Genomic DNA, 13,293 nt, shown 5'->3' on the forward strand with positions numbered 1-13,293 from the left:
AGAATGTTGGAGCTGAAGGCTTATACTAGCCATTATAAGCCCAGAGCTACTCCATTGTCTTCAATGGAGCTCTCAACATTCCACTGTTCTAATGAGAGCTAATGACCCACCTTAGCATGCACTCACATAGTTTAACTATTTATTTTCTTCTTCTTTCATTAAACATTCTAGGTAAATATTTCAAACTAGATGATTGTATCACCACACAAACGTCTGGTACAAGTAAAATCAACACCTGAAAGGTACCAGGAAGCACAAGTTCTCTAATTTCAAATGTATTTATCTCATGCTTTAGTTAATTAAAACATTTGCATGAAAGATTATAAACATAATATAGTTTAGAAGTGATAACATTCTGATTGTTACATCTGATTATCCAATTGAAAAGACTAAAAAACTGACGATAAAAAAGTGCTAATAAGATTCCTTAAATTAAATTCTACAGTGTGATCATCAAAATATTAATTGTTGGTTTATGTGCAGTTAGGAGTAGGATGACACAACGCTGGCATAATGCGGTGGGATTGTTGAAACCTGGCCTTTTGGTAGTTGAACATTGTGTTCGAGGCATATGAGCTGCAGATTACACACTTGTGCATAGATCGCCATCTGGTGTTGGGCCCAGATGTTTGAAGTTTGTTTTTCCTCTTGGAAAGTTTTTGGAAGTCACTAGGTCGGTGACTCCTCCTTTGGATCGTATTGCGCATGGGCTTCGGCTCCATCCTCAGATTGTTTTTTTCCGCCATCGGGCTCGGATGTGATCTTCGCGCTCCGTTTCCGAACAGCTTCCAGTTCGACGGTCAACGCGCAATCCTCACCCTAAACTGCGGTATTGTTTTGATCGCGATCTCCCCCACTCGACGCGCCTTCTCATCGGCACGGACCTTCAGTTCCAGTCGTCGACGACGGCCTTCGGGCCTCTCCAAGCTTCGGTCCTGGCTAATGGAAAGGACTCCATTTAAAAAGTGCCCTCGATGTGGGTCCAAATTCCCCCACACCGATCTCCACAAGGTATGCAATCTCTGCCTCTCCCCTGAACACGAGGCTCGAGACTGTCCGGCGTGTAAGTCCTTCCGGTCCAAAAAGACTATTCGGGACCGAAGAGCCAGAAGAACTATGGCGCACTCCTTGACGACTATTCCGGACAACATCTTCGGAGAAGGCATCGACGCTCCAGAGCAGTACACCGAAGAGGGCCTCGTCAGCGCTTCCGAGGCCGACGACTCAGAAGTGGAGGACATCACCCCGGCGCAGAGGGTCGTGAGTACTGATGCCACCCCCCCACACCCCTGCCGGCACTTAAAAAGGCTCCGGTCACGCCTTCGCCTCCGGGCCTAGGCAAGACCAAGAACACTGCTTCCAACACCCCACCTTCGGGCCCGGTGAAGAAGCCAAGCAAGCCTTCCGGCGGCTCGGGCTCGAGCCAGCCTACTCCCGGTTCCGATAAACACGCTTCGGCGCCGAAAAAGAAGCCGACCTCCATATCGACACCGAGCTCCGTACCGAAGCACTCTGGATCGAAACCCAGCTCTTCGACACCGACCCCATCTTCGGTGCCGACCAAAGCACACAAGGCCACCGACACTTCGAGGCCGAAATCCATCTCGGCGCCGACCAACCGTCCGGAGGTTCCCAAACCAGGTTCCAAACAACGAACCGGCACGGAAAAGCCTAAAAAGCCAACGGCACCGATTCCTTCGGCGCCGACGGACAGACCAGCCTCACCGGACTTATTTACACCAGATCCCTTGCAAAAAACACTCACCAACAATCCAAAAACTGGATATTTGACCCTTCTTCCAAAAAGAGACATTTGGAGAAGCCTGCTCCACCTCCAAAGAGGAAGGACTCTGCTACCTCCCCGTTCAGAATACCTTCCTCACCTCCTCCACCTTCTCCACCTCCACCCCCTCCGCCTTCTCCACCCCAACCTCATCGTTCTCCCACCCCTTCTCCACAAGATGATGATCACGGGGACCCATATGATGACACAGGGGATGTCCCACAGGACCTACCCACAGGGGACCCCTCTCCTACAGGATCCCCAGACCCATGGGACGACTACAATATACCTGATATCCCCAACGTCCCACAAGATGACCTTTACCCCTCCAGGCCATCTCCACCAGACGACTCATTGGGGTTCCACCACCTACTGCAAAGGGCGGCACACTATCACGGGGTAGACTTACATACCGACCCCGTGGAGGAAGATTTCCTCCTCGACATGTTCGACACCACACATAGGTCTACCTCCATATTACCTATGCTTAAAGGAGTGGTAAAGCATGCGCCAGATGTTTTTAAGGACCCAGTTAGAGCCAGGGTCATTAACCCGCGCATCGAGAAAAAATACATAGCTGCCCCCACAGATCCCTCCTACATCAGAGGGCCAGCGCCACAAGACTCTCTAGTGGTATCCACTGCACGTAAAAGGGCAAATTCCCAGGCGTCAGGCGAAGCCCCACCACCAAAGAGTCAAAGCTACTGGATGCATCAGGGAAACGCACTGCATCACAAGCAGCCAATATGTGGCGCATCGCCAATACTCAAGTGCTATTGGCCAGCTATGACAGGGCACATTATGACGAGTTAGAGAGCCTAATGCACCACCTCCCTGAGAAATATAAAGCTAGGGCCAACGAACATATTCAAGAGGGTAAATCAATTACAAACACCTCTATACGCTGTGCCTTAGATGCAGCAGACACCGCTTCCAGGGCCATCAATACAAGCATCCTCCTGCGTCGCCATGCGTGGCTGAGAATATCAGGGTTTAAACCGGAGGTACAAGCCTCCATCCTTAACCATCCCTTTGACCAGGAACATCTATTTGGCCCAAAGGTAGATGAGGCCCTAGAAAAAATGAAGGATACAGATACGGCGAAGTCCATGGGAGCCTTACAGTCACACCCTCCTAGACGCTCCTTTCGCCGCTCATCTAGAGGCTACTCCTCAGATACCGCATCCACTTCGTACAAATCCCCCACTCAGTCCACCTTCACGAGGGGTTATCAAAGAGGCGGCTATAGGGGTAACAATAATAAAGGCAGAGGCAAAACAAACAACGCCCGCTCTGCCACAACGCCTACCCAATGATTTCCCCCCCACTCCCCCAGACCATTTCACTCCGGTCGGGGGCAGACTCCAACATTTCCTTCCCGTCTGGGCTACCATCACCTCAGACAAATGGGTGACACAAATAATTCAATCAGGCTACTGCCTAGAACTGATATCTACCCCCCCAAACATTCCACCCAGGCAGCGCCCAATGTCACAAGAACATTTAATACCCCTAAAGCAGGAGGTAGTCTCCCTCCTACAAAAACAAGCAATAGAACCCGTTCCTACCAACCAACAAAACATGGGAGTCCCTATATTTTCTCATACCAAAAAGGGACGAGACTGCGGCCCATCCTAGATCTCCGGCCCCTAAACACATACATACACTCTGACCATTTTCATTTGGTAACGCTTCAGCAGGTACTTCCGCTCCTCTCCCAAAACGACTTTTTGACCACCCAAGATCTAAAAGACGCGTATTTTCACATTCCGGTGCACAAAGCTCACCGCAAGTACCTCAGATTTGTAGTGGACGGACAACACTTCCATTTCAAGGTGCTCCCGCCTAGCAGTGGTAGCAGCACATTTACGAAGACAACACATCCACGTCTTCCCATACTTAGACGACTGGCTGATAAAAGCCGGGTCGTACAATCAGTGTGTTCAACACACATCTACCACCATTCAATTACTCCACCAGCTGGGCTTCACATTAAACCACCAGAAGTCCCATCTCCAACCATCCCACATAAAACAATACCTCGGTGCCACCATAGACACCTCAAGAGCACTAGCCTACCCCAATCCGGCCAGGATTGCAAGCATTCAAGCTCTACGCGCAAAATTCGCACTGCAACACTCCCTTCCAGCTCGAGTGTTTATGCAACTAATAGGGATGATGGCCTCTTGCATTTTCATAGTGCCTCACGCAAGACTCCAGATGCGTCCTCTCTAAGAGTGCTTAGCGCGCCAATGGAACCTGGCCCAGGGTCACTTAACAGATCTGGTGTTGGTAGACGGTCGCACCCATCGCTCTCTGCAGTGTTGGAACACCACAAACCTTTCCAAAGGTCGACCGTTCCTGCACCCGGTTCCTCAAATAGTACTGACAACGGACGCATCGCTCTCCGGCTGGGGAGCTCATCTACTACATCTCACCACACAGGGCAAGTGGACACCTCAACAAAAGTTACTCCATATCAACCATCTGGAGTTACTAGCAATCTTCTTATCCCTAAAATTCTTTCAAACCCAAATTTCAGGCAAGGCAGTCCTGATCCGGACAGAAAACATGACAGCCATGTATTATATCCAAAAACAAGGCGGCACACACTCTCCACAGCTCTCTCTTTTAGCACAGAGCATATGGAGATGGGCGATACCCCAGAAAATCTTTCTCCTAGCTCAGCATGTCCCAGGAGTCCAAAACACAGTGGCAGATCTGCTCAGCAGACAGACACAACAGATCCACGAGTGGGAGCTTCACCCGCAAGTTCTTCACCCATATTTTCAAATGTGGGGGCATCCACAGATAGACCTCTTCGCCACCCACGAAAACGCCAAATGCCCAAGCTTCGCCGCCAGATACCCACACCCATTGTCCAAAGAGAATGCGATATGGATGAACTGGTCAGGCAAATTTGCGTACGCTTTTCCGCCTCTCCCACTCATTCCACTATTGGTGCGCAAACTACAACAACACTCCCTCACACTAATCCTAGTAGCTCCAACGTGGGCCAGACAACCGTGGTATACCACACTGCTGGAACTATCTGTAGTGCCGCACCAAAAACTACACCTCTCTCCACACCTCTTAACCCAGAACCATGGAGAGATCAAACACCCGGACCCAGCGCAGCTCAACCTTGCGATCTGGCTCCTGAAATCTTAGAATTCGGGTACCTAAATCTTCCCCCTGACTGTATGAACGTCATCAGAGAAGCTAGAAGACCTACCACTAGAGCGTGCTACGCCGCCAAGTGGAAACGTTTTGTTGTTTTTTGCCATAACACCATCAATACACTGGACGTGTCCATTCAACACATAATAGGCTACTTACTCCACCTACAAAGGTGCAATCTAGCCTATACGTCCATTCGACTACACCTCGCAGCTATTGCAGCTTACCTACAAAACAGGCAACATCTCTCACTCTTCAGAGTACCTGCCATGAAAGCCTTCATGGAAGGCCTTAAAAGAATAATTCCCCCCAGAGTGCCACCCTCACCTGTGTGGAACTTAAATATCGTTCTCACAAGGCTAATGGGGCTTCCCTTCGAACCTCTCCATAAATGCGAAATACAGTTCCTAACATGGAAAACCGCCTTTCTTGTAGCCATAACTTCCCTTAGAAGGGTCAGTGAGATACAAGCACCATTCAAGAACCTTTTCTCCAAATGCACCATAACAAAGTTGTTCTCCGTACAAACCCAAAATTCCTCCCTAAAGTAATTTCTCCCTTTCACCTAAACAAAACCGTAGAACTACCAGTGTTTTTCTCGCAACCACAGACCGTTGCAGAAAGGGCTCTTCACACACTGGATGTGAAACGAGCCTTACTCTACTACATTCAGAGAACACAACCTTTACGTAAGACCAACCAACTGTTTGTTTCTTTCTCTCCACCACACAAAGGTAACCCCATCTCAAAATGGGGGATAGCTAGGTGGATTGTAAAATGCATTCAAATCTGCTACCATAAAGCAAAGCGAACGCTATCCATTCCCCCGAAAGCCCATTCTACACGAAAAATAGGGGCTTCCATGGCATTCTTAGGGAACATCCCATTAGATGATATCTACAAAGCAGCTACATGGTCAACACCGCACACTTTCACCAAACACTATTGTGTAGATGTGCAAACTAAGCAACAAGCTAGTGTGGGCCAGGCTGTACTCAAAACATTATTTCAAACCACTGCAACAGATACGGGTGGTCGCCGCTAATGGTGGGTACTGCTATATAATCTATGCACAAGTGTGTAATCTGCAGCTCATATGCCTCGAACGGAATATGCTACTTACCAGTATGCATCTGTTCTTGACATTTAGAGCTGCAGATCTACACACGCCCACCCGCCTCCCCGGCTACCTTTATCTGTTCCAGCTTATCTTATTTAGATAGCACACACATGGGCATCTTCACTGTTACTACTACGCTCCATCTTTCCCTGCTGGCGAAAAACAATCTGAGGATGGAGCCGAAGCCAATGCGCAATACGATCCAAAGGAGGAGTCACCGACCTCGTGACTTCCAAAGACTTTCCAAGAGGAAAAACAAAATGCAAACATCCGGGCCCAACGCCAGATGGCGATCTATGCACACGTGTGTAGATCTGCAGCTCTACATGCCAAGAACAGATGCATACTGGTAAGTAGCATATTCCTTTTCAGAAAGTACAGATTTAATTTCTTTTCTTTTCCACAATGGCCATAAATTTCGTGAATCGTGCTACATGATGTATATTGGTTGCTTCATCACAAGCCTAAATTGCATGCTTGCAAGAACGAATTCCACACTGGTTAAAAAGTGGTTTTAAGATAATTTACCTCTCCTGTAAAAATTCAGGCTACATGCAGACTAAATGGACAATGGGTTCCTTGTAATTCCTACACAGTCTACTGTGGCTGATTGTCGTTTTACTTCAGCCTATTGGAAGAAAATCTAAGGTCGGCAAGCCTCTAAGTCGATATTGCAAAAGTTTTTTTGATGGTTTCTGAAAAACACATGCTCGGGACCGGTTGTCACCTGAACTTTGAATAGTTGTTACTAATCATCCAAGCATACGCACGCTTCACAATTTGCTGTTTGTCTTCTATTGATGAAAAACACTCCATGTTTTTTAATAGCTGTGTTTTAAATGTAGTGGAAGTGATAGGTGTGACTCAGAAATCCGTGATCTGAGGATTCTGCATAGACTATTCAAAAAAAGCATGTGCAGGTATATTCGTGCTTGGGTTTGAAATCTGCAGATCCAATTGGTGTTCTGATGTGTTTTCCTTTGATGTTCTTAGCTTTAAACAAATTTTTGCAAAAGACCCTCATCTTTCAGAGTCTCCTAGGCAAAATACTAGTCGGTAGATGTTTATAATCAGTTGATCCAAGAGCCTGGCCTTTTCTTTACACCTGATGTGCAGCTTTGCAAGAATAACTTTTAAACTTGTTTCCAAAGTGGGGCCCAAGTGTTTTTTGGCAAGACTTAGGCAAGCGTGCAATAAGGAAGAAGCTTTTGATTTTATCAATTGTGGGGGAGGGATGACCCGACTGTCCATTACTACTCCCATGTATATGTATTGGATATGTTTTTTCATTTGTATACCTTTCAGATGCCATGTTCCAGATTTCTTGACCTTTCTGACCATGACCATGATTAGCTTTGTTCAAGTTAACAGTCCATTTGTTTCACCCTAGTCATATACCTTATTTGATGGTTGTTGTAGATTGATCCTGGTCTTGGATATTAGAATGAGTTCTCTTGTGATTGCTTGAATGAAAATGCATTTAAGGATGTCTCTGTTAGAGTTTGGTGCGTTCCTAGTGCGATAAGGAATCGGACAACCTTTGTCTTGTGAATATTAAATGATACAGACAGTATTTAATAATAGATATGAAGAGTAAACCTATCATACTTTTTCTGGTGGTGGTTTTCAAGAATTTGACTCAAATTATGTTCACAATACATAGTTTGTCAGGCTTTTGTTTAAATTGGCTTGTATAGTAGAATAGGGAGATATTGTTCTGGCACTGATATATACTTAAATTTAAAACTTAATTTCAATTGTAGGTCAAGAAGTCATTCTAGAAGTCACAGCAAAAGACGCTACAGTAGACATCGAACAAGAGGTCGTAGTTACTCCTCAGACCGTTATAGAAGTCGTAGGTGAGCTCTTCTGATTTATCTATTGATCACATTATTGCCCAGTTCAGATATAACAATATTCATTCATCAACCACATTTTACATTCTTCAGTACTGATGCCTAAACACTTTTCTTACCTTTTCAGTTTCAGTTGTATGAAATTGATTACAAATGCAAAGTCATTTGTTTAAAAAAATCTGCTTTAACTAATAGTACTATCATGTCTTTTAAACTGTCTGCAGAATCAACTCATCAGTCTATTTCAGCGTGATCATTACCATGACTGCATCTCTGTAATTTATGAGTGGAAAGTATTTTTGTGTTTTCACCAAATCCTTGAAAAAAGAATACACATATATACATATATAATGCATTTTTTGTGTTACTAATAACTTTGGATGCGTTTGATGAATCTCGATGAATAATTTTTTTTAAGTGCTTCTTTTTGACTAGTTTGCGCATGCAAAGGTTCGGGTGATTAAACCGTCAAGCTGGGGGGAGGGTGGGGACTGAAGGAAAACAAGGGGTCCCAAAACCGATTTTCGCCATTCATTTTCTATGGAGGCATTTTTGACACAGCTACAGCTTTATCCGCTGAACAAATTTACTCCAAATTTGGCAGAAAGTTAGATCTACATCCAGAAAGAGCGAGTTTTGTTTGGTCGAAGTCTACCAGACGCTAAAGACATCTTGCAGACATTCAGAAATCTGACCCAGGAAAGCAACCCCTCTCCCCACCCGCGTTGCTTACCATTGGCTTTGTGGTTGGTAACTAATATATTTTTTGGCTTTCCATTTGCTTGCTTTATTTGTTTTAGGCTGTCCAGCTTGAGGTAATCCCTCCCGTTTCCAAAGACCTTGTTTACTTTATTCTTCCACAAGCTTGCATTCTGTACATAGGCCTTTAAATCTTGTTCTTATCTTGTCACATGTGCATTCTGAGACCGAGGTCAAATTTAATTCTCTGCCTTCTAAGGGATCTTGGTGTTTACTTTTTTTTCTCTTACTTCAAAGTGAGATAATTTATGTGCCAATCCTGCTAAGTACCTGTGTAAGAGAAGAGGGTGTAGGCTGTGTTTTTTCTCTAGTATAGAACAAAACAAATTAACTGTGCTGATGTTTCGGAATATATCAGAATTAGTACAAATGTACCATTCCGCTGTTGCCCAGTCAGTGGGCGGCTGGGTTGAATGTGTATTTTCATGAAAATCAATGTCTGTTTTAAAAAAAAAAAAAAATAGAAGAAAATTAGTACGAATGAACCACATTTTTTAAAATTTATTTTTATTCTGAAGTGTGGTGGAAACAAATATTTGAATACGATCAAAACACATCAGTGTACTTTGTGATGAAGTTTGCACACTATAGTTCGTGTGTTGTAAAACCATATTTCGGTGCAAATGTATGGTCATTTCAACTTAAAATATGTTGTCTGTAATGGCATTGCACTACCACATCATGCATACTCCACACTACGCCACTCCACTGTATGCCCTTCCACTCTATACCATGCCACTTCATTCTATGACACTCCACGGCGTGCTACTCAATGCCCCTCCACTCTAAGACATGAAACTCAACTCCACGCTATTTCAATCTGTCACTCACGCCCCTCCACACAACTTACCCCACTCCAATCTACCCCACTCAACTCCAGTGCACCAGTCTACCCCACCCCCACTCCACAACAATCTATTCTAGTCCAGTCTACCCCATTCCACTTCACCCTGTCTACCCCACTTCAGTCTATCCCACTCCTGTCTACCCTATACCAATTTACCCACCCCACTCTACCTCATCCAAATCTAACCCACTCCACCCTAGTCTACCCCACTTCAAACAGCCCTACTTCAATATACCCAACTGTAACCCAATCTACTCCACTACAGTCTACCCCACTCTAATCCATTGCACTCTACCCCAATATACCCCTCTCCAGTCTACTCCACTCAGTCTAACTCAATCAACCCCACTGTGAGAAAGTGCCTCTTTTGACATGGTTAGCCCCCACTTTTTGCATGGTACTTGATGTGGATTGGATTGTAGTGCACAGGGTCCCTGTCAACCAGGTCTCCTGTGCCAGTGCTTCTTCCTTCTAAACATATCCAAAATTGGTACTTACGCACCCTAGGGCCTGGAACCTGAAGAGGGTCTCCTGGGACCCCCTTACTAGGACTATGCCACTTCCCTTGCAGCTTGCATGCCACTGTGAGGTGAAAAACAGTCGACATGGCACCCTGCCTGGGTGTCATGCCAGCCAGCACCGCTGAAGGTAAAGGTAAGTCACCCCTCTAGCAGTCCTTACTGCCCTAAGGCAGAGTGCACTATATCACAGGTGAGGGCATATCTGCATGAGTAGATATGCCCCTACAATACTAAGTCAGTTCTTAAATATTGTGAGTGCCAGGGAATCCATAAGGAGTACATGGGCTGGAAACTCGACAACTCAAGTTCCCCAGCACCATGATGGCTTCACTGAAACGAAGACTGTTTGGTACCAAACAACTCCTTGTAATAAATCCCCACTGATGCCAGTGTGAGATTTATTAAACCATGTACTCAGAGGTGCCCCTGAAAACCTACCCACCCTGGTGTGGTCACTGACTGGCTTTAGGCAGCCTGCGACACAGACATTTTTCTGTACTTCTGGGTGGAGAGCCTCTGCTCTCTGAAACAGAAAGAATGCACATCCTGGGTGGAGTTGTCACACCTCTACCCCCAGGATGGGCACAGTGCTCTAAGGGGAAGCTTCAAAGGCCTGTAGCTTTTGTAATGCGGACCCCAGCATCTGCTGCTAGCTGCAGATGACAGTCCCCAGTTTACACCACCACTTTGAGCAGGAAAACTTTGAAAGATTGAGAGGTGTACCCACCTTTGCCAACTCCACTCCTCAGGAGTCGTCGAAGTTGAGCACACTTTTCAGTCCCCTCCATCTTCTTTTTTTTGTTGTTTTTTTTTCTTCAAAGTTATGTTTATTAAATTTTTACAGCTTACAATCGGGGATGGTACCTTCACATGATCCCGCGCAGGGGAACAGAAAACTTCAGCATGACCATAACAGTTGAATGATTTGCCTTCATCAACACAAAACCAACTCCTTTTCTCGATAGGTAGGCCGACTGGAGAACACAGTTTCTAAACAAAATGGAGCTTAAAAAGAGTCTGTGCCGAGGTACGAAGCAAACAGGCAGGTCTGTAGAAAGTTTAACTTCCTTCTGCGATGGCAACCTCCCCAAGTTGCGCAAGTGGAATGCCAAACATAGCATAAAGAAACATAAGGAAAGAAAAAGAAAAAAGCATGTACAGGTGTTTCCCAACGTGGGATACTAGCAGTATAAGATCAAAAGGAAAACCCCTACCCCCCAATGCCCACCCCCCACCCTACCCGTGGTGGCGGCAAATCACAAACATTCGAGATGGTATGCGACACATGGCTCTAATCAAAATTGAAAGAGGTGGATGCTTCTTATGGAAGAGGGACAAACAGCAGCTGGGAGGACTCTGGAAAGGAAGGAGACAAGGGGTCCCCACTTAAATTCAAAATTCTTATAGTTATCTCTAAAAATATCATCCATACGCTCTAAGCTAAGCAATCTCCAGAGGCGGGAGTGCCAAAGGGAAACCGCAGGAGCCTCCCTCCGCTTCCAAGCGGCTGCCAGGGTGACTTTAGCTGCTCCAATACAGAGCCACATAATCATTTTATCGGCCCGTGTCTGATGTTCTAGGGAGGCATCACGAAGCCCCAGAACCACTCCCGCCATGGTAGTGGGGACGGGGTAACCCAGCATATCTTTGATATGCGCCAGGATTTCTTCCCAAAAGGGGCGGATAGTCGGGCAGTCCCACCAAATATGTTGGAAGTCCCCAAGCAACCCACACCCTCTCCAACATCTATCCGAGGTGGCAGGGAAGGTCTGCCGGAGTTTGGCTGGATGCAAATACCAGTCCATCATAGTCTTCAGGTGTGCCTCCCTGACCTCTGTAAAATAATTGAATCATGCAATGTCGGACCAAAGATGCATCCATTCCTCGTCCGAGATAGGACGGTGGATTAAGTCCTCCCACATAGACATATATCTGGGGCGTGGGGATGAAGCTGTTTTAAGAAGGAAGCGATATATGATCGAGATCACCCCTTTCATACTAGTAGTCTTGGTGAGATAAGCCTCAAATTTTGTGAGGGGCCGAGTAGCAGCGTCCCGCACTGGAGGAGAGAGGGCCCAATGCATCAATTGTGTATAATGGTATCGTTCAGCATTCTCTAGTTTATAGTCTTGCTTGCACTGATCAAAAGTGAGTGGGTCAGAGTTATGGAACAAGTGCGTTAGAGCCAAGCAGCCTCCCTTTCTCCAGGCATCAAAAGGACCCTCGTATTGGGCAGGAGTGAATGCTTGATTAAAATGGATCGGGGTAAACGGGGACGGAAACGTGGTCCACCTATCGTCACCCGAGACCGAATCCCATACTTTAAGAGCGGTGCGTGTAGGGGTGCTGATGTACGTGTTCCGGGGTCTATCCTGCCGCGCGCGCCACACCAGGTCCCAGATGGTTTGCCCCGTCACACTACGGTCCATATGAAGCCAGTGTTTCTCGGAGTCCCGTTGGGACCATTCAGTTAGAACTCTCAACTGCACTGCTTTGTAATATAAGAGGATGTCCGGGAGGCCCACGCCGCCGTCAGAGCAGGAGTGACGCAACAGAGAATAAGAGAAGCGTTCTCGACCTCCCTGCCAAATAAAACGCAGGATCATGGACTTCACTTTGCGGAAGAAATCAGGCTCCAATTCAATGGGTAAAGCTTGAAATAGGTAGAGAAGTTTGGGCAGGAGAGTCATTTTGATCGCATGAATGCGGCCTGGCCAAGGCAAGAAGAGAGGCTTCCATTTCGTGAGTTCTGTTTGGATACGTGCTAGAATGGGAGGGAAGTTGGCAGCATAGAGCCCCCCAATTCTCGGCGTCAGATGAACCCCCGGGTATTGAATAGAGGAGGTAGCTCAGGACAGCGGGGTGAGAGATTGAAGCCGGAGAACCTCTGCAGGTGAGAGGGTAAGATTGAGTATGTATGATTTGCCTAAGTTGGTTTTGAACCCTGACACGAGCTCAAAACGCTCAAGTTCCCCCTGCAAGGGCGGTAGGGACGACGCCGGTTCTGACAGGGATAAAAGGACATCGTCTGCGAACAGTGATATCTTATGGGATTCTCCTGTAAATGGTATTCCCTGGATGGCAGGGTTATTCCTGATCGCTAGAGCCAAGGGTTCAATGCTGAGCTCAAATAGTAAGGGTGAGAGGGGACATCCCTGGCGAGTGCCTCTCGAGTGGAAAAAGGTAGAAGAGTGTACCCCATTAATCACCACTCTAGAGCGGGGGAG

At 46.4% G+C, this 13,293-nt stretch overlaps 1 protein-coding gene across 5 annotated transcripts in view; it reads left to right on the forward strand.

Moving 5' to 3' along the window:
• Nucleotides 1–13,293, forward strand: part of NKTR (natural killer cell triggering receptor) — a 376,878-nt gene that overhangs the window by 308,722 nt on the left and 54,863 nt on the right. For all 5 annotated transcript variants that reach the window (XM_085628781.1, XM_085628782.1, XM_085628783.1 and 2 more), the window contains one exon: nt 7,847–7,942. In XM_085628781.1, the coding sequence (XP_085484907.1) occupies nt 7,847–7,942 (96 nt within the window). The remainder of the gene's footprint in view (nt 1–7,846; nt 7,943–13,293) is intronic.

This window comes from Triturus cristatus, chromosome 10 (genome assembly GCF_964204655.1).
Source record: "Triturus cristatus chromosome 10, aTriCri1.1, whole genome shotgun sequence".
Classification (NCBI taxonomy): Eukaryota; Metazoa; Chordata; class Amphibia; order Caudata; family Salamandridae; genus Triturus; species Triturus cristatus.